Source organism: Balaenoptera physalus, assembly GCF_965194825.1.
Source record: "Balaenoptera physalus genome assembly, chromosome: 10".
In the NCBI taxonomy this organism is placed as follows: Eukaryota; Metazoa; Chordata; class Mammalia; order Artiodactyla; family Balaenopteridae; genus Balaenoptera; species Balaenoptera physalus.
In genome coordinates, this window is record NC_138889.1 from 101360157 (window position 1) to 101387004 (window position 26848).

Genomic DNA, 26848 nt, shown 5'->3' on the forward strand with positions numbered 1-26848 from the left:
ATCAGATTTAAAGACTATGCAAATGACACAAGAAGGTAAACAGCACATCAAAAAAAAAAAATGAGTGCACCTATAATTAAAGACCTAAGGACACTTTTAATAAAGGTGAGAAAGAATGAAAGAACAATCAGGGGTAACACTGAAATGTGTCACAAGGCTTGGCACTTCTCAGATGAGGGGGGAGCTGGGGGTTATTTTAAGTGGGCCGTGCACCCATCCCCTCTGCCCCTCGATCACAGAGAATATATGACAGAGTAGAGTCTGAACATCTCTGGGTCTCAGTTATCCACTGAACCATGCATTTACTCTGTAAGCAAATACTGAACGCTAGTTAGTGCCCAGTTTGAAAAATGCAGAAGTGAAAAAGACATGATCCCTGCCTTTAAACAACTGACGATCTAGTGGAGGAAAGAGACAACGGTGGTGCCAACAACACAAAAAAAGATGTGACAATAGCAGTAATCTCACCGTGCTGAAGGGACAGTGAGAACACAGAGAAGGAGTTTCAGCTCTATCAAAGTTGAGCATGAAAAAATAAAAGTGCTGCTTAAACTGAGTTTTGAAGAATGAATAGGAGTCGCCTAGAAAGGTAGGATGGTGTGCACAAGCAAAGGCACAGTGACCTCTTTGTGACTGCATACATAGTCTAGCGCAGAATATGCAAAAGGGTAGCAGATGGTAAACAACTGTGAGCAGAGATCACTCACTCTCCTTTTCTTGTGTATCATCTAAGAATGCCTAGTAGGATGTTTGGCACATATGTTCTCAGAAGATGAACGCTTATTATGAAACCTCATGTTATCTGAAGACTTAATCCCATATGTGATACAGAGTAGAATCAGAAGGAAGAACACTGAAGAACTAACTTATCAGAACAAGGAAAACAGACATGGCTTCTTTCTATCTAGGAGCTGGAAGGAATCTCAGATATTATCTAATGCAGCATTTCTTAACTTGGCATCCTCAACTACTCTATGAAAAATTTTGTTTTCATTCAAATATTTTAAAATATTACATATATATATATATATATATATATATATATATATATATATATATATATATATTAGGATGACCACCTTATTATCAAGTTCTGCCATGCAATTTTGGTACTCAAGTTTTTTGTTTGTGGTTTTGAACATCTTGACTCCCAATGATCAGCCAAAATAATAGCTTTTGACTTCTAATTCAGTATTCTTTGGGATACCCAAGTCCTTGTTTTTGAGAACAACTTTAATGCAATCACTCAGTGTGAGATGAGGCTACGGAGACCCTGAAAAGGGAAACGGTTTTGTGATGCATTCAGCTAATCAGTATTGAGGATTAGAACCCCAGATGTCTGGATTAATATTTGCTTTACCACAGTTTAGCCATCACCCATTTGAACAGGCAGTCACCAGTCCCATGATTTTCAGGATCTCTAAATACAGACACAAGTTCATAATTCACAATGGTGCAATTTACCTTTACAGTCAGAGTTTCAGCTTCCAGTTTATCTTGGATTAAGTCTGTGCCCTATCTCTCTGAAAAGCAAGCAAAAAGGGTCAGGATAAATGACTCCATCTTATGATAATAAAAACAGTTCTTAAAAAAATCCACATTCCCTGACCTTCTCATATTACAGATTCACGACTTCACACATAAAGGAGGGATTTGTCTTCCGTTCTAATGAGATGGTACCATGAAACTTCTGCACCTAAAGTAAGGATTGCTCTTTCCTCCATTGAAGGAAGGTAGTAACTGCTTTCTTACCAGTAAATTTTAAAAGTAGAGCAAGCAATCAGTTTGTGCTGTCCTTTACATATATTTAATACTTAACCAGTGGCCCCTGAATGAATGGCAAATTCATGTTATCTAAAATACATTTAATGCAATAAGAAGTCTAGCTAGAACTGGGAGATGAGTGAACCACATGGTGTGGGAATTCATGAAACTCTAAAACCACATGGTGTGGGAATTCATGAAACTCTAAAAACTCTAAAGTTGTTCAGTAGAATCATCTGGGGAACTTTCAGAAAATGCACAATCTGGAACCCCATCCCAGACTAACTGAATCAGAAATTCCACAGGCTGATACCCAGAATTTACAAAAGCTCTCCAGGTAACTCATGATTATCTAATCCACTCAAATAAACTCTGGCAATATTTTTCAGAGCAGAAGATTCTAAGTTAAAATGATGGAATCAGCTATGGCAATCAATTATAATCCTACATGAGATATAAGAACTTCCAGGATCAAGGTAATTGGGACCTGCTATTCCTTTCCTTCCTCCAGGTATTTCATTTTCTCAGGACCCAGCTTATTTGTCCATTAAACAAATAATTTTTAAATGCCTACTCTGCTAGACCTGAGAATATAATAGTGAACATAATATAAATAGCCATTTTCTCATGAAGTCTATTGCTCTCAGTCACTGGAGTATGACAAGAGTTCTATCCAGGAAAATTTCCTGAATTTATAAACTTGACCTTTTTTTCCTCGTATTTCCTCATTTTTCACACTTGCTACAGACAAGCCTTTGAGTTTCCTGGTCCAAATGGTGGAAAGTAACATTTGTCATCAGCTCTTAAACTTACATGTCCTCCATTCAAGATAATAGCCAATGCCAAAAGAAGTTCACTGGCTCAGCTGGGGCTGGGTGGCTCTCCTGAATCAGCCACTATGGCTCAGAGGATAAAGGTCACATTAAAGAGACATAGTTGCTCCAACAGAACTACATCATCAGAGGTTGGGGCAATTCCATTAGAAAGAGATGATGGATAGACAATCTGATACATTTCGACAACACTTCTCTGAGGACAATTCATGCACTTCAGCACATGAATGCTGTGCCATTCATCTGGGCTGCTTACTGTCTGAATTTTGGCTCTGCTCAGATAATGAAACTATTATAGTCATTCTTTCATTATTCACTCATAAAACATTTATTAGGCATTGACCTGGTCCTGGTCCTGAGGATAAGAAGAAGACAGAATCCTGTAGTTCCTCTTGGAGCTCAGAGCTTAGTGATGGAGGCAAACACATAGACACATAATGATAAATTAGTGTGATAACAAAATATACTAAGTACCAAGAAAACACAAGAGAGTTAGAGAAATCGTCACATATTTCCTTCAATGGGTCTTACTGGATACATAGAAGTTTCCAGGGTAAGTAAAGTGAAAAGACTCCCAAACAAAGCATACTATAAAAACAAAGTTAAGATCTGTGCAGGAGAAGGAAGTTTCACGGTTGAGAAGTGTAACTATGGCTAAAAGATTAGTCACTGAGTAAGTGATTTCCCAGCCCTACCACTATGAGCTATGTAAATATGGGCAAGTTACTAAAGCTTTCTGTACTTGTCTCATAGGATTGTTGTGAGGATTAACTTTTCTAATGCATGTGAAGTGTTTAGAATAGTGCTGACACACCTTGGGTGCTTAATAAATGTTTTACTATTGTTACCATTATCAAATCACTATCACCATTATTTCAAACAAATGTGTTACTCCTGGATGTGTTTATTTTACCTGTGAGAGGAGAGCCCATTTTGTTTATCATCATACCACAAAGATCGTGATTTGGACTTGGCCCAGGGTGCAAAGGAGTAAGTTCAAAGATCCCATGCATTAGGTTGCTGACAAGGTCATGGTAGATATCATAGGATTAGCAGAGGGAATTCCATTCCCCACAAAACCGCATGCTGCTTATATATAGTTGTATTCTCCCATTAAGAGGTACCAATTCTATTTGGTTCCATAAAAGACTTTTACTGGCTATACCTGTCATTCAGCCCAGTCCCCACCATGGAGTCTGTAAACCAGAATCCAATCTCATTCTTACTGAATAATGTTCCAAAGCATGAGCCAATCTTAAAAAACACAACATCACACCACTGGGACAGCTAAATTCCAACTTTAGAACTATTTCCTGCATATTCTTAGGACTTTGGCTCAAGGCATGAGACCAATGCCCCCTTAGGTTTTGGTAGGAGTTAGAGAATTATTTCTAAACTTTCCAGTCCTTTCTCTGTCTCTTCAGTCAATTACCAACCATGAGGACAGTAACATTTTGAACCAGAAAATCCATCCCAAAGCTACTATCTTCGCTGATTCTTTCACATTTTCTTCTGGCTTGGCCAAGGACTCCAACCTTTTCAGGCTTGCTTCTTTCCTACAAAGAATGCTCTTCCTGATAAAATCTGCCAGTCACTGTACAGGTGGTTAGAAATGCAGATATAAAAGTTGTGGTCTCTGCCCCTTAGTAAGTGTCCCTGTGTGAAAGTCAGATGATTAAAGTAGACATACAACATAGTAGGAATCAGCATAAGGCTGGACAGAATAGGCACTCAACAAGTGCATGTTCAACTGAATTAAGTTTATTTATTGCACTGAGCCATAAAAAACTAATTATATTTGACTGGCTTGACGTCCAAAAAAATGGCAATTATATATGATACAACCTAATGAGGATTCTGATGGGATTAAGCTTTGGGTATTGTAGGAGTACGGGGAAATGATTACGTGGACCAAAGACCTGGCTTTTTAAAATTCAACTTTTTTTGCCTGGTTAGAAAATCAGTATATCAGAGAAGAATCTTGAAAAATAAATTCAGTTGCACAATCTCTCCGTTTCCACTGTTACTCCTCTTATGCAATCCATCATCACCGTTCACATGGACTACTGCAAAAGCTTCCTTACTGGTCTCTCTGATTTCATTCTTCTCTAATTTCTTTCTAAACAATATCCAGATGAATGATCTTTGAAACTCTCAGATCAGATCATGCTGCTCAGTTACTTAAAACTTTTCACTGGTGGGTAACCAGTTGTACCTTAAATAAAATCCAGACTTTATCAAGGTACCAGCATGATCTTCTGTTACCTCTTTTACTCTTTCCATGCCATTGTCTGACTCTCACTCAAAGACTCAAAGACTCCTTAAGCCTTCATTTTCAGTTCCTCCAAAGAGCGTTTTATTATATCTGTGGCTCAGGTCTCAGAAGATTTCTCATTTAAAGAATAACAAACAAGTTATATAAGAGGGCAGAACAAGATGACAGAGTAGGAAGATCCTGACCTCAGTTCCTCCCACAGACACACCAAAATTACAACTACACCTAGAGAAACTATCTCTGACAATGACCCAAAGGCTAGCAGAAAAGATTTTCCACAACTAAAGATAAAAAGAAAAAGCCACACTGAGACGGGTAGAATGGGCAGAGAATCGGTCTGGCTGGTATCTACACCCCTGGATGCTGTGACTCATAGGTAGGAGGGATATCACAACCTTAGAGGGCTTCCCTGAGGGTCAAGGGCTCCAAACCCCACATCAGACTCTCCAGCCCGAGGAACCTGCATCAGGAAGGTGAGCCTTCATAATGTCTGGCTTTGAAAATGAGTGGGGATTACATCTGAGAAAAATGGAGGGCTGTAGGAAACCAAGAATCCATTCTTAAAGTGTGCATGCAAAAACGCACTTACTTCAAGTCCCAGTGCAGAGGCAGCAGTTTGAAAAGTAATTGGTCACATGCGAAAAAAAGATTCATCAAGTAATTTTAGGGTGTGTGCCCAAAGGGCAGGGACCTATTGGAAATTTCGCTGGGTACAGAGGAGCTGATGGATGCCAGCTTTTTTTTTGGCTCACCGTCTACCTAACTGACCTGGTGCTAGCAGGCACCATTTTTCACTCTCCTCATCTAACTTACTAGCACTGCTTGTCCCACCCTGGGTTCACCTGAGGACCCAACTCAGATGGTGCTCATATAAAGCAGCACCCCCCCACCCCACAAGACCTGGTGGGCACCCTTGGCCAGCACTGAAGCCCATTCAAAGCAGCCTCCTGAGCCCCCCCAGTGTCAGGAGGAACCCTTGGCTGGCACCACTGTACCCCCAAAGCAGTGTTAGCCATATTTTCTGGCCCCATACAGCAAAACACTTGCAACAGTTGCTGTAGGGCCTTACAGCCAGCTGCACAGGGAGCCAGCCACTCATATTAGCATGCCTGCAGCTCCAATCAAAAGACATAGAGGGGCTTAATGAATAAAAAAACAAACCTCACGTATATGCTGCCTACAAGAGACTCAATTCAGATCTAAAGACACACACAGACGGAAAGTGAGGGAATAGAAAAAGATATTACATGCATGTGGAAATGAAAAGAAAGCTGGGTTAGTAATACTTATATCAGACAAATAGCCTTAAAATAAAGACTATACACACAGTGGGAAGATGGCCCTGCAGAGATGGGGACTGGAGTTATGCTACCACAGCTAAGGAATGCCAAGGATTGATGGCAACCACCAGAACCTGGAAGAGGCAAAGAAGGATTCTTCCCTAGAGCCTTTGAGAAGGAGAAGAGCCCTAAAACACCTTGATTTTGGACTTCTAGCCCCCAAAACTGTGAGAAAATTAATTTCTATTGTTTTAACCCACCTGGCCTTTGGTACTTCGTTACGACAGCCTTGGAAACTAATACAATGTGTCTAGCCAAAAATATGGACATAAGCCCTTTCTTGTATGTGTGAATCAAAAACTATTTTATATTTATAGATATTAAGTATAGCAATCTGTGCAGCCATGGAAAAATTCAGAAAGATGTATATCAAATTATTACCAGTGGTTGCTTGGGTGGAAAACTTAGAGGGATAGAGGTGAGAAAATTCACTTCATTAAAAGTATATTTTTTAAAATAAAATAAAAAATAAAGACTATAACAAGAGACAAAGAAGAGCACTACATAATGATAAAGGGAAAATCCAAGAAAAAGATATAACACTTGGAAATATATATGCACCCAACATTGGAGCACCTAAATATATAAAGCAAATATTAACAGACATAAAGGGAGAAATTGACAGTAATACAATAATAGTAGGGACTTTAACACCCCACTTACATCAATGGACAGATAGTTCAGAAAGAAAATCAATAAGGAAGGATTGGTCTTAGATGACACATTACATCAGATGGAATCAATAGATATACATAGAACATTCCATCTAAAAGTGGCAGAATACATATTCTTTTCAAGTGCACAGGGAACATTCTCCAGGATAGATAATGTGTTAGGCCACAAAACAAGACTTGGTGAATTTAAGAAATCTGAAACCATATCAAGCATCTTTTCAGACCACAAAGCTATGAGACTAGAAATCAACTAAAATAAAAACTGAAAAAAAACATAAACACGTGGAGGTTAACAACATGCTGTTAAACAACCCACTGATTACTGAAGAAATTGAAAATAATTTAAGACAAATGAAAATGGAAACACGAGGTTTCAAAACCTATGGGATGCAGCAAAGGCAGTTCCAAAAGGGACGTTTATAGCAATACAAGCCTACCTGAGGAAACAAGAAAATGTTAAATGAGCAATCTAACCTTACACCTAAAGAAACTAGAAAAAGAAGAACAAACAAAACCTGAAGTTAGTATAAAGAAGCAAATAATAAAGGTCAGAATGAACTAAATGAAATAAACACTAAAAAATTAGAAAAGGTCAAGGAAACTAAGAGCTGGATCTTTGAAAATATAAACAAAATTGATAAACCTTTAGCAAGACTCACGAAGGAAAAAAAGACAGAAAACTCAAATAAGTAAAATCAGAAGAGAAAGAGGAGAAATTACAACTGACACCACAGAAATATAAAGGGTCATAAGAGATTACCAAAAACAATCATATGCCAATAAAATGGGCAACATAGAAGAAACTGATGAATTCCTAGAAACAATCTCCCAAGACTGAATCAGGAAGAAATAGAAAATCTGAACAGACCAATTAACAGTAATGAAATTGAATGAGTAATCAAAAGACTCCCAAAAATCGAAAGTCCAGGACCAGACAGCTTCACAGGTAAATTCTACCAAACATTTAAAAAAGAGTTAATGCCTATCTTTAACCTATTCCCCAAAATTGAAGAAAGAATGCCTCCAAACTCATTCTATGAATAACATTACACTGTTACCAAAACCAGATAAAGACAATACAAAAATTGAAAATTCCAGGCCAATGTCCCTGATGAACATAGATGCAAAAATCCTCAACAAAATATTAGCAAACCCAATTCAATAACACATTACAAGGGTAATACAGCATGATCAAGTAAAATTTATTCCATAGATGCAAGGGTTGTTCAAATCAGCAAAATAATCAAGGTGATATACCACATTAAAAAAATGAAGGATAAAAATCATATGATCATCTCGAGAGATGCAGAAAAGCCTTTTGACAAAATTCAACATTTATGGTAAAAAATCTCAACAGAGTAGGTATAGAGGGAACATACCTTAACATAATAAAGACCATATGTGACAAACCCACAGCTAACATACTGAATGGTGAAAAGATAAAGGCATTTCCTTGTCCTTCATCTCTATGTGGGGGAAGCCCCCGACCTTGGGGCTTTCTCTAATAAGACAAATTAGCCTAGAATACAAACTAGAAGGCAGCAACTGTGTCTCAGTGTTAGCTTTTCAGGGAAAATTTTTCACTTAAGAATCTCCATTTCCAAAAAGTCTGTTCTGGGGCCTTTCCATTCTTCAAAACTCAGCTTTGTGTCACCTCCACCAAGGCTTCCTTGAATTCTCAAAGACATTTTTCAACGCTATCTTTTCTGTGCACTCATAATACCCTATAATGTTTCTCACACTGAACCAAGACATTTGAGAGGTAGTGTTTTGTTCTCATTGGTACCCCCAACATCTAGCTTGTAAAAGCTTGGTAAATACTCACTGAGTAAATAAACATTATGTCTATACATTTCTCCCTTCAGGATTTTAAAATGTCTTTCTAAAAAAGGCAGGGAGGGACAGATTGTGAGTTTGGGATTGACATGTACACACTGCTATATTTAAAATCGATAACCAATACAGTATAGCACAGGGAACTCTGCTCAATACTCTGTAATAACCTAAATGGGAAAGGAATTTGAAAAAGAATAGATACATGTATATGTGTAACTGAACCACTTTTCTGTACACCTGAAACTAACACAACATTGTTAATCAACTATACTTCAATATAAAATAAATTATTTTAAAACTATTCCATAATTTCTGAGGGGAATTCCCTTTACCAGGTTGGAAATACTAAGGCCAAGAAGGAGCAAAACAAGGATCTTACAACCAACTAAAATAATTGACAGACCCTACCTCACCTAAACACACAAGCTATGATTATTTAACACTATCCATACCAAATTACTTATGGTAAAGCTAGAAGAGCACTGTGGATTTATACAGACCAGGGATCAAATCCCACTTCAGTCCCTTGCTAACTATATAATCCAGAATAAGCTTCTTAACCTCTCACTCAGGTCTTCAATTTCCTCATCTGTTAGATGGGAATGAAAATATCTACCTGTCTGTTGTGAATAAGAAATAAAATAACACATGGAAAACAGATAGCCAATAGCAGGAACTCCATACATGTTAGCTGAATGTATTTGTCATCTTGTCCAGGAGATACCCACAATATAGAATTAAAAGGGAGTGGTTTCAAAAGCCAGTTTTTTTTACAATTTTTATTGGAGTATAGTTGATTTACAATTTTGTGTTAGTTTTAGGTGTACAGCAAAGTGAATCAGTTATACATATACATATATCCACTCTTCTTTAGATTCTTTTCCCATATAGGTCATTACAGAGTATTGAGTAGAGTTCCCTGTGCTATACAGTAGGTCCTTAAAAAACTAGATAGAGAACTATCATATTATCCAGCAATCCCACTCCTGGGCATATATCTGGGGGGAAATGGGGGAGGAGCAAAAGGCCAGTTTTAAACCTGCCTGATTATTTGCTCAATGCCTTTGGATTCTTTATCCTTTTGAAGGCCATAAGGATTTCAGATAGATGAGAACGTCATGTTCTCCTAGTTTTGGGGGGGTATTTTTTGTAATTGTTCTCTAAAATTATTGTGATAAAAGTAACACTTCCTACTGATAAATTTTCAAACAGTAAAATAAGGTAGAAAGTGGAGAGTAAAAGGGGTTCCCCATAGACCCTTAAGACCCACTCACAGTTTCTTCTATATTCATCTAAAATTGTTCTGTATTTTTTGAGTATTTGATTAATGTATCAATACTATAGGAAATGTTGATCAGGAGATATCTGCCTACATAAACAGATAAGCCCTCTTTGTTTATTTCTCTAAGATCTGCTCAGATTCAGGAATCGATGCTGTCAACAGAAATGAACCCAGAATCACCCCATTAGCACCTACTAGACACTCAGCCCCATTACAAGCTCTGGGAAAGGCTGTTGTCAGCCATTGAATCTGCTAGTAAGATCTAGTGAATTCTGCAAAGCAATCTAGTAGCAGATGTATGGAAATATGAATCAAGAATATTAGAAAAGTTCTCATTCACTCTTTTGACTTTGTAATCATTAAATTTTTAATAAAATTAATGAGCATAAATTCTCAAAGGCAATTTGATAAAGGGTGTCATAACTAAAAACAGTCCAATTATTTGACCTGTATTTCCCATTCAAGGCATTTTCCCACAGAAATAAAGTAGATTAATACTTATTTAAAAGGATTTCATTACTTTTGTATTAATAATAGAAACAATTTGGGAATCACCTAACCAATGACAGGGGTATTGCTAAATAAAGGATGACACCTCCTTGGCATGGAAAATTATGCACCTGTTTAAAGTTGTGCTTTTTAAATAATGTTTTACAGAGAGGAAATGTTTTAAAAAATATGTTAACTGTATAAAAAAGGACACAAAATAGCACTGTGATTTCATTCAAGTTTTTTTTGCTTGCGTGTCTTAAACTCTATGCAGTAACTCTCTAAAACGCCCCTATTCTCCCTTGATGCTGCATCTAGGTCTCTCATCTGCTCCCACCTCTCTTTGTTCTAAATTCCCTGAAAACTTCACCTTCTGCCACAGTCTAAATGAATATATTCTTTTTTTTCTAGCTCGCATTAAATCTAGTTCCAGACCCCAAATGTTGGCCAGAATGTCCCAAATCAGGCGTTGTTAGTGCTACCCCTTGCCTTATATAGTATAAGAATCTCAGGTTTTACCTAACACTGAGAGAAATTAAACAATAAAGGATGCCTTATCTTCATTTTGTGGTAATCACCCTCATTACTGTTTATGGTCCTGCTACACAAAAGTATTTTTTAGCAACCAACATTTATTGATTCTTCCACTTTGTCATGCATTGAGCTAAATGCACTTTCTTACTCTTCATAACAAACCCATGAGAAAGGTGCACAGTACCCTGATTTCCCACTCACTTGCTATGTAACTTAGGGCTAGTCTCTTATCTTCTTTGATTATCAGTTTTCTCTTGTAAAGTTTAAGTGGCTTTTCCAACTCTGACATTTGACTTTCTCTTTATTACATGTAAAAATACCAAACAAGATGCATCAAAAAGAATAAAATACTTAGGAACAAACTTACCTAAGGAGACAAAAGACCTGTACTCTGAAAAATGTAAGACACTGATAAGAGAAATTGTAGATGGCACAAACACATGGAAAGATATGCCATATTCTTGGATTGGAAGAATCAATATTGTTAAAATGACCATACTACACAAGGCAATTTACAGACTCAATACAATCCCTATCAAAATACCAATGGCAGGGGACTTCCCTGGTGGCGCAGTGGTTAAGAATCCACCTGCCAATGCAGGGGACATGGGTTCGAGCCCTTGTCCGGGAAGATCCCACATGCCACAGAGCAACTAAGTCAGCGCACCACAACTACTGAGCCCGCATGCCACAACTACTGAAGCCTGCATGCCTAGAGCCTGTGCTCTATAACAAGAGAAGCCACTGCAATAAGAAGCACGCGCATCACAACGAAGAATAGCCCCCGCTTGCTGCAACTACAGAAAGACCGTGCACAGCAACAAAGACCCAACACAGCCATAAATAAATAAATAAATAAGTAAATTTATTAAAAAACAACAACAACAAAAATGGCATTTTTCACAGAACTAGAACAAATAATATAAAAATTTGTATGGAAACACAACAGACACTGAATAGCCAAAACAATCTTCAGAAAGAAGAGAACTGGAGAAATCATGCTCCCTGACTTCAGACTATACTACAAAGCTACAGTCATCAAAACAGTATGGTACTGGCACAAAAACAGACACAGATCAATGGAACAGGATAGAGAACCCAGAAATAAACCCAGACTCTTATGGTCAATTGATCTACAACAAAGGAGGCAAGAATATACAATGGAGAAAAGACAATCTCTTCAAAAAGTGGTGCTGGGAAAACTGGATGGCTACTTGTAAAAGAATGATATTAGAACATTCTCTAACACCATATATAAAAATAAACTTTAAATGGATTAAAAACCTAATTGTAAGACTGGATACTATAAAACTCCTAGAGGAAAACACAGGCAGAACACTCTTTGACATAAATTGCAACAATATTTTTTTGAATCCATCTCCTAAAGGAAATAAAAGCAAAAATAAACAAATGGGACCTAATTAAACTTAAAAGCTTTTGAACAGCAAAGGAAACAATCAACAAAATGAAAAGACAACTTACTGAATGGAAGAAAATATTTGCAAATGATATGACTGATAAGGGATTAATATCCAACATATGTAAACAGCTCAAACAACTCAACATCCAAAAAAAAACCAGCCCAATTAAAATATGGGCAGAAGAACTGAATAGACATTTTTCCAAAGAGGAAATGCAGATGGCCAACAGACATATGAAAAGATGCTCAACATTGCTAATCATCAGGGAAATGCAAATCAAAACCAAAATGAGATACTACCTCACACCTGCCAGAATGGCTATCATCAAAAAGAACACAAATAACAAATATTGGCGAAGATGTGGAGAAAAGGGAACCCTTGTACACTGTTGGTGGGAATGTAAATTGGTGCAGCCACTGAGGCAAACAGTATGGAGGTTTCTGAAAAAAATAGAACTACCATATGACCAAGCAATTCCACTCCTGGGTATATACCTGAAAAAAACAAAAACACTAATTCAAAAACATACATGCACCTCAATGATCATAGCAGCACTATTTACAATTGCCAAGAAATGAAAGCAACCTAAGTATCCATCACGTAGGTTATTTGCAATAACATAGATGGACTTAGAGGGCATTATGCTAAGTGAAATAAGTCAGACAAAGACAAATACTGTATATCACTTATATTTGGAATCTAAAAAATACAACAAACTAGTGAATATAACAGAAAAGCAGCAGATTCACAGATATAGAGCACAAATTAGTGGTTACCAGTGGGAGGTGGGAGGGGCAATATAGGGAGGAAGTGGCAAGTACAAACTGTTGGGTGTAAGATAGGCAAGGATGTATTGTACAACATGAGGAATAAAGCCAATATTTTGTAATAACTGTAAATGGAAAGTAAAATTGTGCAAGAAATAAGAAATTTAAAAAGTAAAAAGAAAACCAAATGAAATATAATATTGAAAAATAAAAACAAAAATTAACTAAAACAAAAAATACCAAACAAAAGGATAAAGGAGTCAAGAGGATCCCATCCTATAAGTTAGTCCTATTTTTCTGGACTTACCCTCTATGAACATTTACTGGCCTAAAATAACTTTGTCATTTGTTCAACATATTGTGATCTTCCCAGGACAGATTGGGACCATAAGGAATTTTCTGGATACATAGATACATTCAAGTCCTTGGGGACTTTCTGATCACTCCAAGATCTTAGTTTCTTAATACAATTTTTTATTAACATTAACCAAGTACCTGATTTCAGGGTAGAGGCAGAAAAAGTGAATCTGGGACATCTTTTTGTGCCAGGAATTAAGGATGTGCTCAAAGTTTGATGTGGATATATCAAAAGGACAAGAAGTCAGCTCAAAAGGGCTTTCTTTGGCCATAATTGTTAAAATTTACAAAAGGAATAATGATTGGAATGTATTAAAGTTCATGGATTTAAAAAGAATCCATTAGTCCTTATATAAAAATAGAAAGATAGATGATAGATGATAGATAGATAGATAGACAGATAGATAATGTCCTTGCACATGCAATGTGGAAGAGGTAAAGTGAATGTCATAAAAAAATTTTTTTGCAGTTTATCTGTACATTTTTTATGTCACTTTTCATTTTTTTTCACATCTTTATTGGAGTATAAATGCTTTACAATGTTGTGTTAGTTTCTATTTTTTTGGTTACTTTTGTTTTTATTTTTTATTTCTTAACATCTTTATTGGAGTATAATTGCTTTACAATGGTGTCTTGGTTTCTGCTGTATAACAAAGTGAATCAGCTATATGTATACATATATCCCTATATCCCTTCCTTCTTGCGTCTCCCTCCTACCCTCCCTATCCCACCCTCCCAATCCCACCCCTTTAGGTTGTCACAAAGCACTGAGCTAATCTCCCTGTGCTATGCAGCTGCTTCCCACTAGCTATCTATTTTACATTTGGTTCATATTTTCTGTTTCTTCCTGGTTCAGTCTTGGAACATTATACCTTTCTAAGAATTTGTCCATTTCTTCCAGGTTGCCCATTTTATTGGCATAGAGTTGCTTGTAGTAGCCTCTTATGATGTTTTGTATTTCTGCGGTGTCAATTGTAATCTCTCCTTTTTCATTTCTAATTTTATTGATTTGCAACCTCTCCTTTTTTTCTTGATGAGTCTGGCTAAAGGTTTATCAATTTTGTTTATCTTCTCAAAGAACCAGCTTTTAGTTTTATCGATATTTGCTATTGTTTTCCTTGTTTCTATTTCATTTATTTCTGCCCTGATCTTTATGATTTCTTTCCTTCTACTAATTGTGGGTTTTCTTTGCTCTTCTTTTTCTAGTTGCTTTAGGTGTAAGGTTAGATTGTTTATTTGATCTTTTTCTTGTTTATTGAGGTGACCTTGAATTGTTATGAACTTCCCTCTTAGAACTGCTTTTGCTGCGTCCTACAGGTTTTGGATCGTCATGTTTTCATTGTCATTTGTTTCTAGGTATTTTTTGATTTCCTCTTTGATTTCTACAGTGATCTCAGTAATGTAACATAACATACATGCTAAAATTAGAATTTTAAATTTTTAGGAGGAGAAGGTTTATTTTTATTTCAAAAGTTCTAATGTTTTTCTTACCCAGTAAACTATTTGGCCCAATCCCTGGGACCCAATTAAGGAACCACCTTTCAGGAGAATATGTGCCCTGTAAAGTCATGAGTAGGAATATTCTTAGAAGGGGTCTGGACACTTACTGCTGGGAAGCTAGAGGAATCCAGCAAGCCTGATTAGTCCTGGAAGGGCTATGAAGAAATAAAGGAAAAGATGCAGAAGAATAGATAGAAGTAAAGAGAAAGAGTAAGCAAGGAAGGTCAGATGGTTCTGTTCAAGAGTCGAGGGCTGTAAAACGCAGACTGCTGGAAAAAACAGATGGCAATGATGGCAGTTGGTCTTATCCCCCTTAACATATGCTCCAGGAGGGCAGGCACACTATCCTATGCACCCCTGCAATGCAGTGCCTAGCAGAGTGCCCAGCACATAGTTGGCCTTCAATAAGCATTTGTTGAATGAATGAAGGGCTGGCTGGCTGGCTGGCGGCTGGATGGATGGACAGATGAACAAACAAACCTCGGTAACAGTACGAAGGCTTCTAAGAGTAGCTTTTAGCCCTGATTCTGATAATGCTCACTGTGCAACCTTGAGTCAGTCACACTTTATCTCTGGCTCTCAGTGTTCTCATCTCTAATAGTAGGAGTTACACCAGATCTCTGCTTTTCTATGACATTCTAGGATTTGGTGACTATGTACTCTGGCCCAGAAGGGGAGAAATGCCTCTGAGCCTTCCAATAAGCCAAATCCTTGTACACAAGCCAGGTTATTTTAGAAAAAACTCATAAGCCCTGACTCAGAGCCTGTTTTCCTTTAACACAGAGGTTTTATATTGAATTGGAAGATACTTAGAACTACCAGCTTATCTATGCTGTTTCCAGTTGAGCAAACTGAGGCTTAAATAGATTAGATAATACAGAGTTGGATCTGGATTTGTATGAGAAATAGGTCTGTCCCCAAAATGGCTAGAATGAATAATATATTGTCATTTTATGTGACATGTTCCATTTAATCAGAAAATATATATATATTCCTGGTTATCTGGTTCCCCAGCCTACAGTGACTTGGAAGTGGCCAACTAATAAGAGAGTGAAGGGATTGCTGGAGCCAGGCCTACAGAGAGCAGTAAGCAGAAACCACTGACAGCAGATGATTAGGGAGGCAGGTGGGAACTCCCATGAGATGAGAGCCTGCAAGTGCCAGGTTCAGAACTAACCCCTTTAGGCAACTGTCTCATGTAATTCTCACGACGTGGGGATGAGAGAACCCCTATTTTACAGCCAAGACTGATGTTCAAAGGGGTTATTAGCTATTTAAGCCAATTTCCATAAGCTGGTAAGTGAGAGAAATCATTGCACAGTATTCAATGGTACAGGATTCAGAGCTTCTCAATCCTGGTTGTCATCCGAAGAGCTTTTAGAAAACACTGTTGCCCAGGCACCATCTCTAGATTTTCTGATTTAAGTCCTTTGTGGTGGGGTCTGGATGTCAGCATGGTTTTGAAAGCCCCCAGGTGATTCTGACCTACATCCAGGATTGAGAACAGCCCTGCCTTCAGTGGAAGCTCAGCCACTCATTAGCTGAGTCACTTTGAAGAACTTAATGTCTATGAATCTCAGTTTCTCCAACTGTAAAATGGAGATAGGTGAGGGCTTCAACCCGTTATTGGTATTATATGTAATATTTGCGCCACGCTTAACACACAGCCTGCCATATGGAAAATGCTCAATAATTGTCAGCTGTTATTAACATTAGGAACAGTCTTTCCATAATCAAGATGAAGATCCCGAATCATTATGAAAAATGTTTACCTGTGATATTATTAAGAAGCTAGGGACGTAGACCATACATCATAGCATCATTAAGTTGGAAGATACTTGGAATCACCAAATTTTCTTATCTACTCTCTTTCCAGTTGAGCAAACAACCTAATCAGAGATGATATGAGCTTGGCATCAACTAAAATATCTTTATTCTCATTTATATTTAATGAGAGCACTGAAGCTTGAACATGCAACGATCTGAAGCAAGCCCCCGTAAGAGATGACTTCAGATCCACAACTCTTTAAAATATTCATTGAAATAGGATTCCTCGGGCCATTTTTTTCGCCAGAACTAATTAAAGTCTTAGAGCTGAGGTTTCTTTATTTGTAAAAGAAGAATAATACTTTCTGCCTTACCTACCTTGATAATTTTTTTCAAATGAGGATCAAAAAAAAGGAGGATGGAAAAACATTTCATTTCAACAGGTTTTTATTCTTTTTCATTATCAGGAGTTGTTTTAGCCTGAATTTGTGTTCCTGGATCAGATTAATTATTTGTTCATAGGCTTTGAGAGCCTCTGTCCAATGAATCATTCTGTGACTCAGCAGTGGGGGTCAAGTTCGAGAAGTTAATATCTTATTTTAACTTTGAGGATGCAGGCAGAAAACTCGATAGTGAAGGATATTTCAGGAGAGAAATCTTGCAACTAACAAATGCTCTCTTCTCCTCAGGGCCTATCAACAAACTGGTGGAATTACTGGCACGTCCAACATCATGTAAAACCAAACATCTACCCCAAAGACCCAGACATTGATATAGGTCCACTTTTTGTTATTGGAGATTCGCAACCTGTCAAGGTAGGTTTAAAAATCCTGGGCACTGGAGAATTTTCCTGGAAGCGGTTCTTGGAAAGGTCTACAACCTTGTCTTGGGGAGATCAGGATGGAGGTTCCCATTCAAGCTTGTTTTCAGAGCATCTCTTCTTTTAATTCCAGGATACAGATTTGAAATAACTGCATCTGGGGTTGTAAGAATAGAAGAAGATGTGGAGTGCATGACTCCATGACCTTAAAGGTCACTCAGTCCAACTCACTCACTCATAGAAGACACGCCGGTACATTCAACGAGTGCTAAATCACAAACGTCTAAATATCTAGTTATGTCAACTAACTCTAGCTCTGTTAGAAGAAACTAAGCTGTTATTTTTAATTCAGGTTCATTTTGGTTCATTTATACACGAACCACAGCTCAAATGCCTCGTAAGACACTTAGTGATGTCTTACCTCTAATTCAGACTTCTTAAGCCATAGACAAAGGAAGGGAAAACTCCAGAATGTCTCAGCTATTGACTTTTTTTAAACCTCAACTTAAAATCATCACGTAAAGGATTATTACCAAGTTTTTTAGAAGGGAGTCTTCTTTCAACATAGGTGGTATAAGGATAACCACAGAAAGGTATATCTCCTCAAGGGGAAATGATGGATCCTGAGAGTCAGGTGCTTAGGAAGAGGCTGCTACCTCCTTCTGGAAGAACTTTAGGAGTTTTAAAAAAAAAAGAGTGTAGCTTTGACAGTTGCTGCCTGCACTTTGTGGTACATAAACCAAAATTACACAACTTTCTGAAAATAGATTTTCCCAGGTTTGGAAGACTCAACTTTCTCCAGTTAGGAAACAAATTCTCTTGCCTATATATATATATTTTTTTTTTTTTTTCGCTATTTATTTATTTATTTATTTTGGCTATGTTGGGTCTTCATTTCTGTGCGAGGGCTTTCTCTAGTTGTGGTGAGCGGGGGCCACTCTTCATCGTGGTGCGCGGGCCTCTCACTGTCGCAGCCTCTCTTGTTGCGGAGCACAAGCTCCAGACGCGCAGGCTCAGTAGTTGTGGCTCACGGGCCTAGTTGCTCTGCGGCATGTGGGATCTTCCCAAACCAGGGCTCGAACCCGTGTCCCCTGCATTGGCAGGCAGATTCTCAACCACTGCGCCACCAGGGAAGTTCCTCTTGCCTATATTTAAAGAACAAGAAATCCTTGACTGTAGTCTTGAATCAGTTGCTGTTGACAATGGTTCCACAAACAAGTTAGACCTCTCTGATGTTTGTGGACTCCTAGGCTCATCACTAAACTTATGACATTTTGATTTCTCTAATCTTCCCACCCCACAGTAATGGTGATTTGTCTCAGTGGAGTTCAAGAGGCAGCCTGACCCCCTCCAGAAGTGTCTTCTTTAGAACTATATCCAGTACACATGCCGCTTCTTCACAGATGATGGAGGTCACCTCTCCAAGTTTTACAGCTACTCTTGAGACATATCCCTAGAACCTTAGGCTTCTGTCTACTATAGTTCCAAAGCGACTGTACAAGACATTACTTAAAATTATTTAAACTCTAAAATTCAGTTGTTTTGCATCAAAAAATTTTCTGATAACCTAAACGTTTCTGTTCTTCCCATTTTACTGTCAATCCTACTACCACTTTCTTCAAACATTCATTCCTTCGACAAGCATTAATTAACTCTACGTGCCAGGTCCTGTGCTCATATTTTGGAAAAGTTAGAATTCTCCTTTGGAGTGATACTCAAAACCAATCCTTCACCTATGTTTGCCAGCTCTCAAAAATTTCCCACCCACCCCCTCTTCCATGTTTCCTGCTACTTAAATATCTAGAAGCTTGGGAGTAACTGCAAATATCTATTATTACTTTATCACTAGGACATTTCTTTTTATTTATGACAGTAAGAGAAGGAAGGATCAACTCTACTATCCAAATAAGAGAAGAAATCTATTTGTAGAAGGGAAGGTGTCAAAAGAATGGGAAATACAAAAATCAAACACTGCCCATAGTGTTGTAACTCAGTGAATACATAGTAAAACTATAGAGGAGATGTGAAATATCATTCATTCATTCATTCCTTCAATTAAACATTTATTAATTGTCTGCTAGGGAATGGAGATATACTATTACTTCTATGCCTCCTCTCAGGATATTTGTTGTCTTTGTGCATTCGGCACAGACTAAATTAACTAAAAAGACCCCTAGAAAATGTCTCAAATTCCCAGTAGTAAGATTATATATAATATCATTATGCCTTAAAAATAGTAAATCACAGCATGAGATCCATGATGGAAACACAAAGGAGGAAAGATGAAGCAGATATTAGGGGTTATGCCTGTATCTTTTATCACTTGCCCATTCAGTAAATATCTGTTGAATGGATGAATGGAGATGGAGACTGAGCTTCAAGCAGAATACTAAGCACGTAGGTTGAAAAAGAGCTCGGAAAACTTATCAGAAATATTTCTTTTTAATCATCATTCCAATCCACATAATGACAAAAATTTCAAAATGGCTTCCATGGGCATAATAAAAGTAATAAAAGATCACAATCCCCGTAGTCAAATGGAACAAACCACGCAAGCAAGAACTGCCCATATTTAAATAAAGCCAAAAGACACCACAGTATCTCCTCCCACTCCAGTTCTGGTTCTTCTAGTGCCTCAAGTTTGACAGTCAATGAATTCTGACCAGATGGCTCTTTCTATAGAGATTTTACAAACACACACACACACACCTCACACACACACACACGACCTTGAGTATAATGACAAGAAGTTTATATTGTCTCTTACTTGAGTTTTATTCTCTCTTCATTCAGTATGGCAAGAAGAAAATCAAATACATCGACTACAAGAAGCAGCATCTGTACTTCTACATGTGTGAGTCACCTGGGAGCCACATTCCTTATCATCCCATTTCCCTGAAGCAAACAGCTGTCAAGCCAAAAGCCATGACTGAAATCCTCCCACAGAGAGACCAGCTCATGTCTTATTGTGACTGAGAAAAAGCAGCATGTTTTATTTCATACTTACTAGGGTGAAAATCTGAAAAGGAAAACAGGAAAGCAAACAGGCATTCTTAACGGCCATCTCACCACTCTGGGTACTGGGCAGGGAAGGAGATGCTGCAAGAAGGATGGAAGGCAGGATGCCCATCAAGGGGTCTGGCATCTGGGACTCTCATCCTGGAAAGACTAAATACCTCTCAAGAAGAAAAGGATGGTGGTATTTGGGTAGGGAGGAGAGACAGGAAAACAATGCTCAAGCACTGACAATAGGATGCCAGAAAAAGTAGAGTCTCATGAATAAAAGTCACCTATAGAGTTTCTGTGTGGAAGAAAGCTAGCTGTTCCCATGGCTTACATACAGTTGTAGAAGATATTTTAGTGGATGTATATATATGAAACAAGTAAAACAGGTCTGAATGGGGGTCTAGGCTTAAGAGAAAATAGGGTAGCTGAATAATGCTAATACCAATAAAAAAGCATCAGAAGCAAAAATGCTTTGCTCTTGACCAAGTCAAACTCATGATAGCTCACAAAGAAAGGTTTAGTGGGATCCCAAAATATGCTTATCTAAAATATGCTTATACATTTGGAAAATAAAACCTTTGGAAAGGTTCCAAACATTTTCTATAGATCAGTGGTTCTCACCTAGGAGCAATGTTCCTCCCAATGGGACATTTGACAAAGTCTAGATACATTTTTCGTTATCACAACAAAGGGGCAGGGATGGTACTGGCATCCAGGGGGCAGAAGCCAGGGATGCTATGAAATATCTTACAATTCTCAGGACATTTATCTGGCCCTAAAATGCCAACAGTGTTAAGACTGAGAAACCCTGTTGCAGATGATCTGATTTGCCCAAATGTTGGCCACCAGTGGTCATCTGTAACATGCCTGACCAGGATGGCCTGTGGGCCCATCTTCTGAGATATGGGGATCAATTACCACTGCTGCCCTTCCACTGCTAGAATTCTGCAAACCGATCCTAAGGCAGTCCTTCTCTTGCATGACCAAAATGAGGAATGAGGACATTGGTGTCCCATTCTGATAGGTAACTGATCCCCAGCCCAGATAAATGTATATTCACATAAGAAAAAGCTGTTGGAGTTTCTTTTCTGAACTCTCCTCCCCTGTCTGTAGTGCTACAATACACCCTTAGCTTCCGAGGAATGAATGAATGGTGTAGATTCACTGCAGAATCCAGCTTACAAACCACACTATCCTCAGGAGCTGTTTCATTGTGTCCTTTCCCTTCATATGCCTTCAACTTAGTATCTCAGGTACAAGTGAGTCATGCTCAAACTGTCAAAGAGAAACTGGGTTGGACGTTTGGTAAAGGTGGCAAGACAGATTTGATTCAGGCTTCTGTAGTAGGGGAAAAGGGACTTCAGTATAAACTGACCTTAACTCTGCTGAAACAAAAGTGGGAGACTTCTTAAACACTGGGCCATGCTAAAGGAAATTACTGAAAGAGGTTAAAGTGAGAGGAAGCTGGTCATGGGTCATGTGTGTCTGCTAACTGGTGCTTATCAAAGTCAGGCTCCTACCCTCCCAGAGACTGGGGTACAGGGCCCAATTCTCAATGATTACACTTCCAAGGGACGACTCCCAGGTCCTTGAGAAAGACATCTCTGGGTTAGGGAAGATCCATCTCAAAGGGACAGAGAAAGGACTTTATAACTGTAAGTTTTCTAATAAATGATCTAAGAAAACAGAGATCAGAGGCCTATAGTCAGGTTTTGGCTTGAACAAACGGTAAGTTCTTTGGATAGACTTGAACTTTCTCAGGCAGGAACTTTAAGGGGGCTGGGGTCATCCCATGGGCATGGCCTTGAGCTATTCTTAGAAACTATGCTAGCATTTGTGCAAGTCCCTTAGTATGTAGGGTGGACAAAATCATTTGTGCTGACAGTTTGCAGAGTTTGAATGTTTACGGGCCCACTTTGAAGCCTAGTCAAGAAAGGGGCTCAGAGGATCTGACTAAAGTTTGGTCAAGGAGAGAGTTGTCAAAATCCAAAGGGTCTCCATAAGACTCTTATGTGCTCCAGGCAGCCTCACTGGTCCTGGGGGAAAAGCAGGTAAATAACTATGAGGCCAGGAACTGAGTACACCTGCTCTATTTCTGCCACCTCGACATACTGTGATAGGGCCCAGTGCTAAGGATCGTGAAGGACTGAAGGATTCCATGGACCTTGAGAAAACTTGAAAGCTCACAGCAGAAGCCCTTCCAGGATGCCTTCATCAAGAATGACTCAAATCTTCAAAGCTTCCCTAGTCTCCTGAAGGGAACTGGAACCAAAGTCCTGGTTCAGCCTCAGAGACTCTAAAGCCCAGTGGAGTCTAGGATGTGGTCGTGGATCTCCACCTTGCATCCCTTCTCAGGGGTTAACATTCCAGGGGTGGCATGTTAAGGAGATCGACCCCTGCTGGTTTCCAAGGGAATCACATTCTGTTCATTTGTTCACCATCTTTTTAAAAATTGTTCCTCAGTTGGGCTCCCCCTCCTCATGCCTGTGTATTTCAATGGGCAATCCATGCAAGTGATGTACCTCCAAAGGTATTGGGAGGTGAGTAACTTGCCTCCTTCTCTAGAACTAGATTAGGCTGGTAGAAAAGGGGAAATGAAAATGCTTGGTCCCTTCCAGATGTAGCTTCCTTGAGTAATAGGATATAAGATTTAGCCAGTTTTATTTCCAAGAGCCTAACTTTCAAGCACTTCTTTCTGCAGGACATTGCCTGGGTCAGCAGCTTTTACATCCGCTATTTCATCACATTTGGCCCTTTCTATGGAATCTTTGGAACCATGGTGCTCATATATTTAGTCAAGTAAGAAAGCAAGAATATTCTCTTATTCTCATTACCTAGATGGCCCTTCACCTTCCTTATCTGAGCTATTTATGATTAGCAATGATTAGCAGATTATGACACCATGCCCCGTTCTCTCGTAACTGAGACGTTTCCAAGAAAATGTGGGAAAAAATAGCTGAAATAGGTGAATAAGAAGAGTTCCTTGGGAAATGAATTTGCCCAAACTTGCCTTTTTTTCCACTTGCTTAATTCCCCATTGCAGTACAGTCATCCCTCAGTATCTGTGGGGGATTTGTTTCTGGATCCACCACAGTTACCAAAATCCAGAGATATTCAAGCCCCAGAGTCAGCTATCCGTATCTGTGGTTCCGCATCTGTGGATTCAACCAACTGCAGATCATGCAGTATTGTACGTATTTACTGAAAAATATCCACATTTAAGTGGACGTGCATGTTGCTCAAAGGTCAACTGTGTTCCATCCGATCCCCAAGTCCTTAAAAATTGTAATCCAACTAGACATCGTAACTCTTGCCAAAGATAAGGGAAGGACAGGATTTTTTTAAGTTATTTTATGACTAGAGATTTTCCCAAAGCCCAAATGACTTCAGACTGAAAAACCCTCTTCAAATCCCCAATTTATTCCTCCCTCATTCCTTCACATTATTATTCTAAATCCTACATAACAATAAAAATAATGGTAGCTACTATGCATCAGGCAATTTGCTAAAGGATTTACATGCATTATCTTATTTGATGTGATTATACTTACAAAACCCTGTAATGTAGATAGTATCAGCTTCATTTTTCTTTCTTTTATATATTTGCAAATCTTTTACTTTAATGATGACCAATGATGTATTCATAATTATACATATTTCAGAAAACCAAGGTTGTGTGTAACAAGAAATGTTGGGCGTTTCTTTGTTTGTTTCCAAGGGCTAAGTGGGGACTCCGGAGTCAGACTTGTCTGTGTTCCAGGCTCTACCACATGTTAGCTGTATGACCTTAGTTAATTTCTCTACACTTTGGCTTTTACATTTGTAAAGTGGGGCTAGTGACAGTACCTACAACATACGATTGTCATGAGCATTAATGGGACAGTAAAAAAGATCATAAAGGAAGCCTCAATAAATGTTAACTGTTACATTATTATCATTATCATTACAGTATTATTATTACTATTAGTCACTAAGTATAATGTTCCTATGTTTCTTTTGCATTGGAACAATAGAGCATGCTTATAATTAACTAATAAGTTCATTGTTATCTGTCGTGGTTTATCTGTTGATCTGGTTCTTGGAGAAGTTAGCCATGCTCTTCTGTTTCTTCAGATATAGTGTGGTAGAAATTCTACTGCTCCTTATTTTGTCTTTAATTGTCTTTCTTCTTTGTGCTTCACCTATCAGTTGCTTTGACATTGGTGAATATGATGTCAAAGTTTATGCATTTCAATATGTCTGTTTTTGACTTTACAGCTTCATTTTTCTGATAAGAGAGCTGAAGCTCAGAGAAATTAAATCACTTGCTGAAGGTTATAGAGCAAATAAGGGCCAGTGGCAGTGCCAGATCAGAACTTGAACCCAGCTCTATCTGATGACAAAGTCCAAGCTGTTAATCACTTTGCATACACCCTTAAAGTTACCTACGTATCTTTTGAACCTTGCACCAATGCCAGAGCAAGCTTTGGGGGCACATTAGGCTGCAAGGCAGGTCATGTGACTGAATGCTTAGTGTGTCATCTCTAGATGTAAAAGGCCTCCAAAGACTGTCATACAGAGTGAAGTCAGAAAGAGAAAAACAAATATTGTATATTAACACATATATGTGGAATCCAGAAAAATGGTATAGATGATCTTATTTGCAAAGCAGAAGTAGAGACACAGACGTAGAGAACAAATGTATGGATACCAAGGGGGAAAGCGGGGGGGGGGGGGGGGGCGGGAGGAATTGGGAGATTGGGATTGACATATATACACTATTGATACTGTGTATAAAATAGATAACTAATGAGAACCTACTGTATAGCACAGGGAACTCTACTCGATGCTCTGTGGTGACCTAAATGGGAAGGAAATCCAAAAAAGAGGGGATATATGTATACATACAGCTGATTCACTTTGCTGTACAGTAGAAATTAACATAACATTGTAAAGCAACTCTACTCTAATAAAAAGTAATTTTAAAGTAAAAGAAGAAAACAAATAACCACCATATTATTGGAACCTTTGAGTCCCTGCCATTTCCTTTAATGCTCAGCCAGATCTGCCAGTGGTTGGAACTGAAACTCCCCAAGGAGTGACTGCTTCCTCCTTCTATTCTCTGAAAGGTTTCTTGAAAGTCCCTGGATTGCATATGTTACCCAGATGAGCCACATACCAATGAAAATGAGCAGAGAGGAGAACAAGGACTGGCTTAGCACTCAGGTAATCATGGAGTTCCTGGGAAAGCATCATCAAAGCACCCTGATTTACAGTCTGTTTATGTCAAATAATAATAATTCATACTTATTGAATGCTTGCCAGGGGCCAAGCACTGTCAACTGCTTTGCATGTAACTACATGAGATACATGCTATATTCCCACTTTATAGATGATAAAATTGAGGCATGAAGACGTTGAGTAACTTGCATAAGACCACACAGCTAATAAGTGGTAGAAGCAGGTTTTAAACTTAGGCAGTTCGATTTCAGAGCTTTTGCTCCAAACCAAGGGTTAGTAAAGTATAGTCCAAGGGCGAAATCCAGCCCACTCTCTGTTTTTATAAATAAAGTTTTATTGGAACACAGCCATGCTCACACATTTACATATTATCTATGACAGCTTTCATGCTACAACAGCAGAACTGAGTAGCTGTGATGGAGAATTAAAATATTTACTGTCTGGCACTTTATAGAAAAGGTTTGCTGACCCCTGCCCAACATGAAACAGGCTTTCAATGAATCTGAGACTCCTAGAATTAGAGAATGAATTTTATGACCTAGAAGGACCCTGGAATCCACCTCATTTCATTGTATAGATGAAGAGGCCCAGAGAGGAAACATGGCATGCTCTGCAAGCATGCTGTTAACGATTAACAGAATTGTGACCCATGCAGAATACACCTGCCTCCTAAGCCTTCCACTGGCTGTGCCATGATTAACTGGAGAATCCAGTCATTACACTGCTTCTTTCTCCAAGCTCATTCCCAGATTCAGTGGACCTTCCAGAGAGTAGTGGTTCTCAAACTGCTTGGTCACAGAACCACTTCACACTCTTAAAAGTTATTGAGAACCTCAAAGAGCTTTTGTTTACAGAGGTTATATCCACTGATATTTACTGTATTTGAAATTAATACTGAGAGTTTTAAAATAATAAGAATAAAGCCAATGCATATTAACATCAGAGTGACGATGTCATCCCATG

General features: G+C 38.4%; 2 protein-coding genes across 2 annotated transcripts in view; both read left to right on the forward strand.

The window, feature by feature from the left end:
* Positions 1–26848, forward strand: part of LOC309668481 (olfactory receptor 1165-like) — a 269123-nt gene that overhangs the window by 200977 nt on the left and 41298 nt on the right. The gene's annotated exons all lie outside the window — the stretch shown is intronic.
* LOC309668486 (fatty acid desaturase 2-like protein FADS2B) lies at positions 17506–26790 on the forward strand. The gene is made up of 4 exons (XM_082478367.1): positions 17506–17654; positions 20453–20513; positions 23129–23205; positions 23367–26790. The coding sequence occupies exons 1-4, from the start codon at positions 17511–17513 to the stop codon at positions 23466–23468; spliced, it is 384 nt and encodes a 127-aa protein (XP_082334493.1). The 5' UTR covers positions 17506–17510; the 3' UTR covers positions 23469–26790.

What these genes read in the sequence shown, in the direction of transcription:
- LOC309668486 (XM_082478367.1), top strand. Translation starts at nt 17,511, where the DNA reads ATGCTCTCTTCTCCTCAGGGCCTATCAACAAACTGGTGGAATTACTGG. An exon ending in GAGATTCGCAACCTGTCAAG is followed by an intron (nt 17,655 to 20,452) that starts GTAGGTTTAAAA and finishes CTCTTCATTCAG; the next exon opens with TATGGCAAGAAGAAAATCAA. An exon ending in ACCTCCAAAGGTATTGGGAG is followed by an intron (nt 23,206 to 23,366) that starts GTGAGTAACTTG and finishes TTCTTTCTGCAG; the next exon opens with GACATTGCCTGGGTCAGCAG.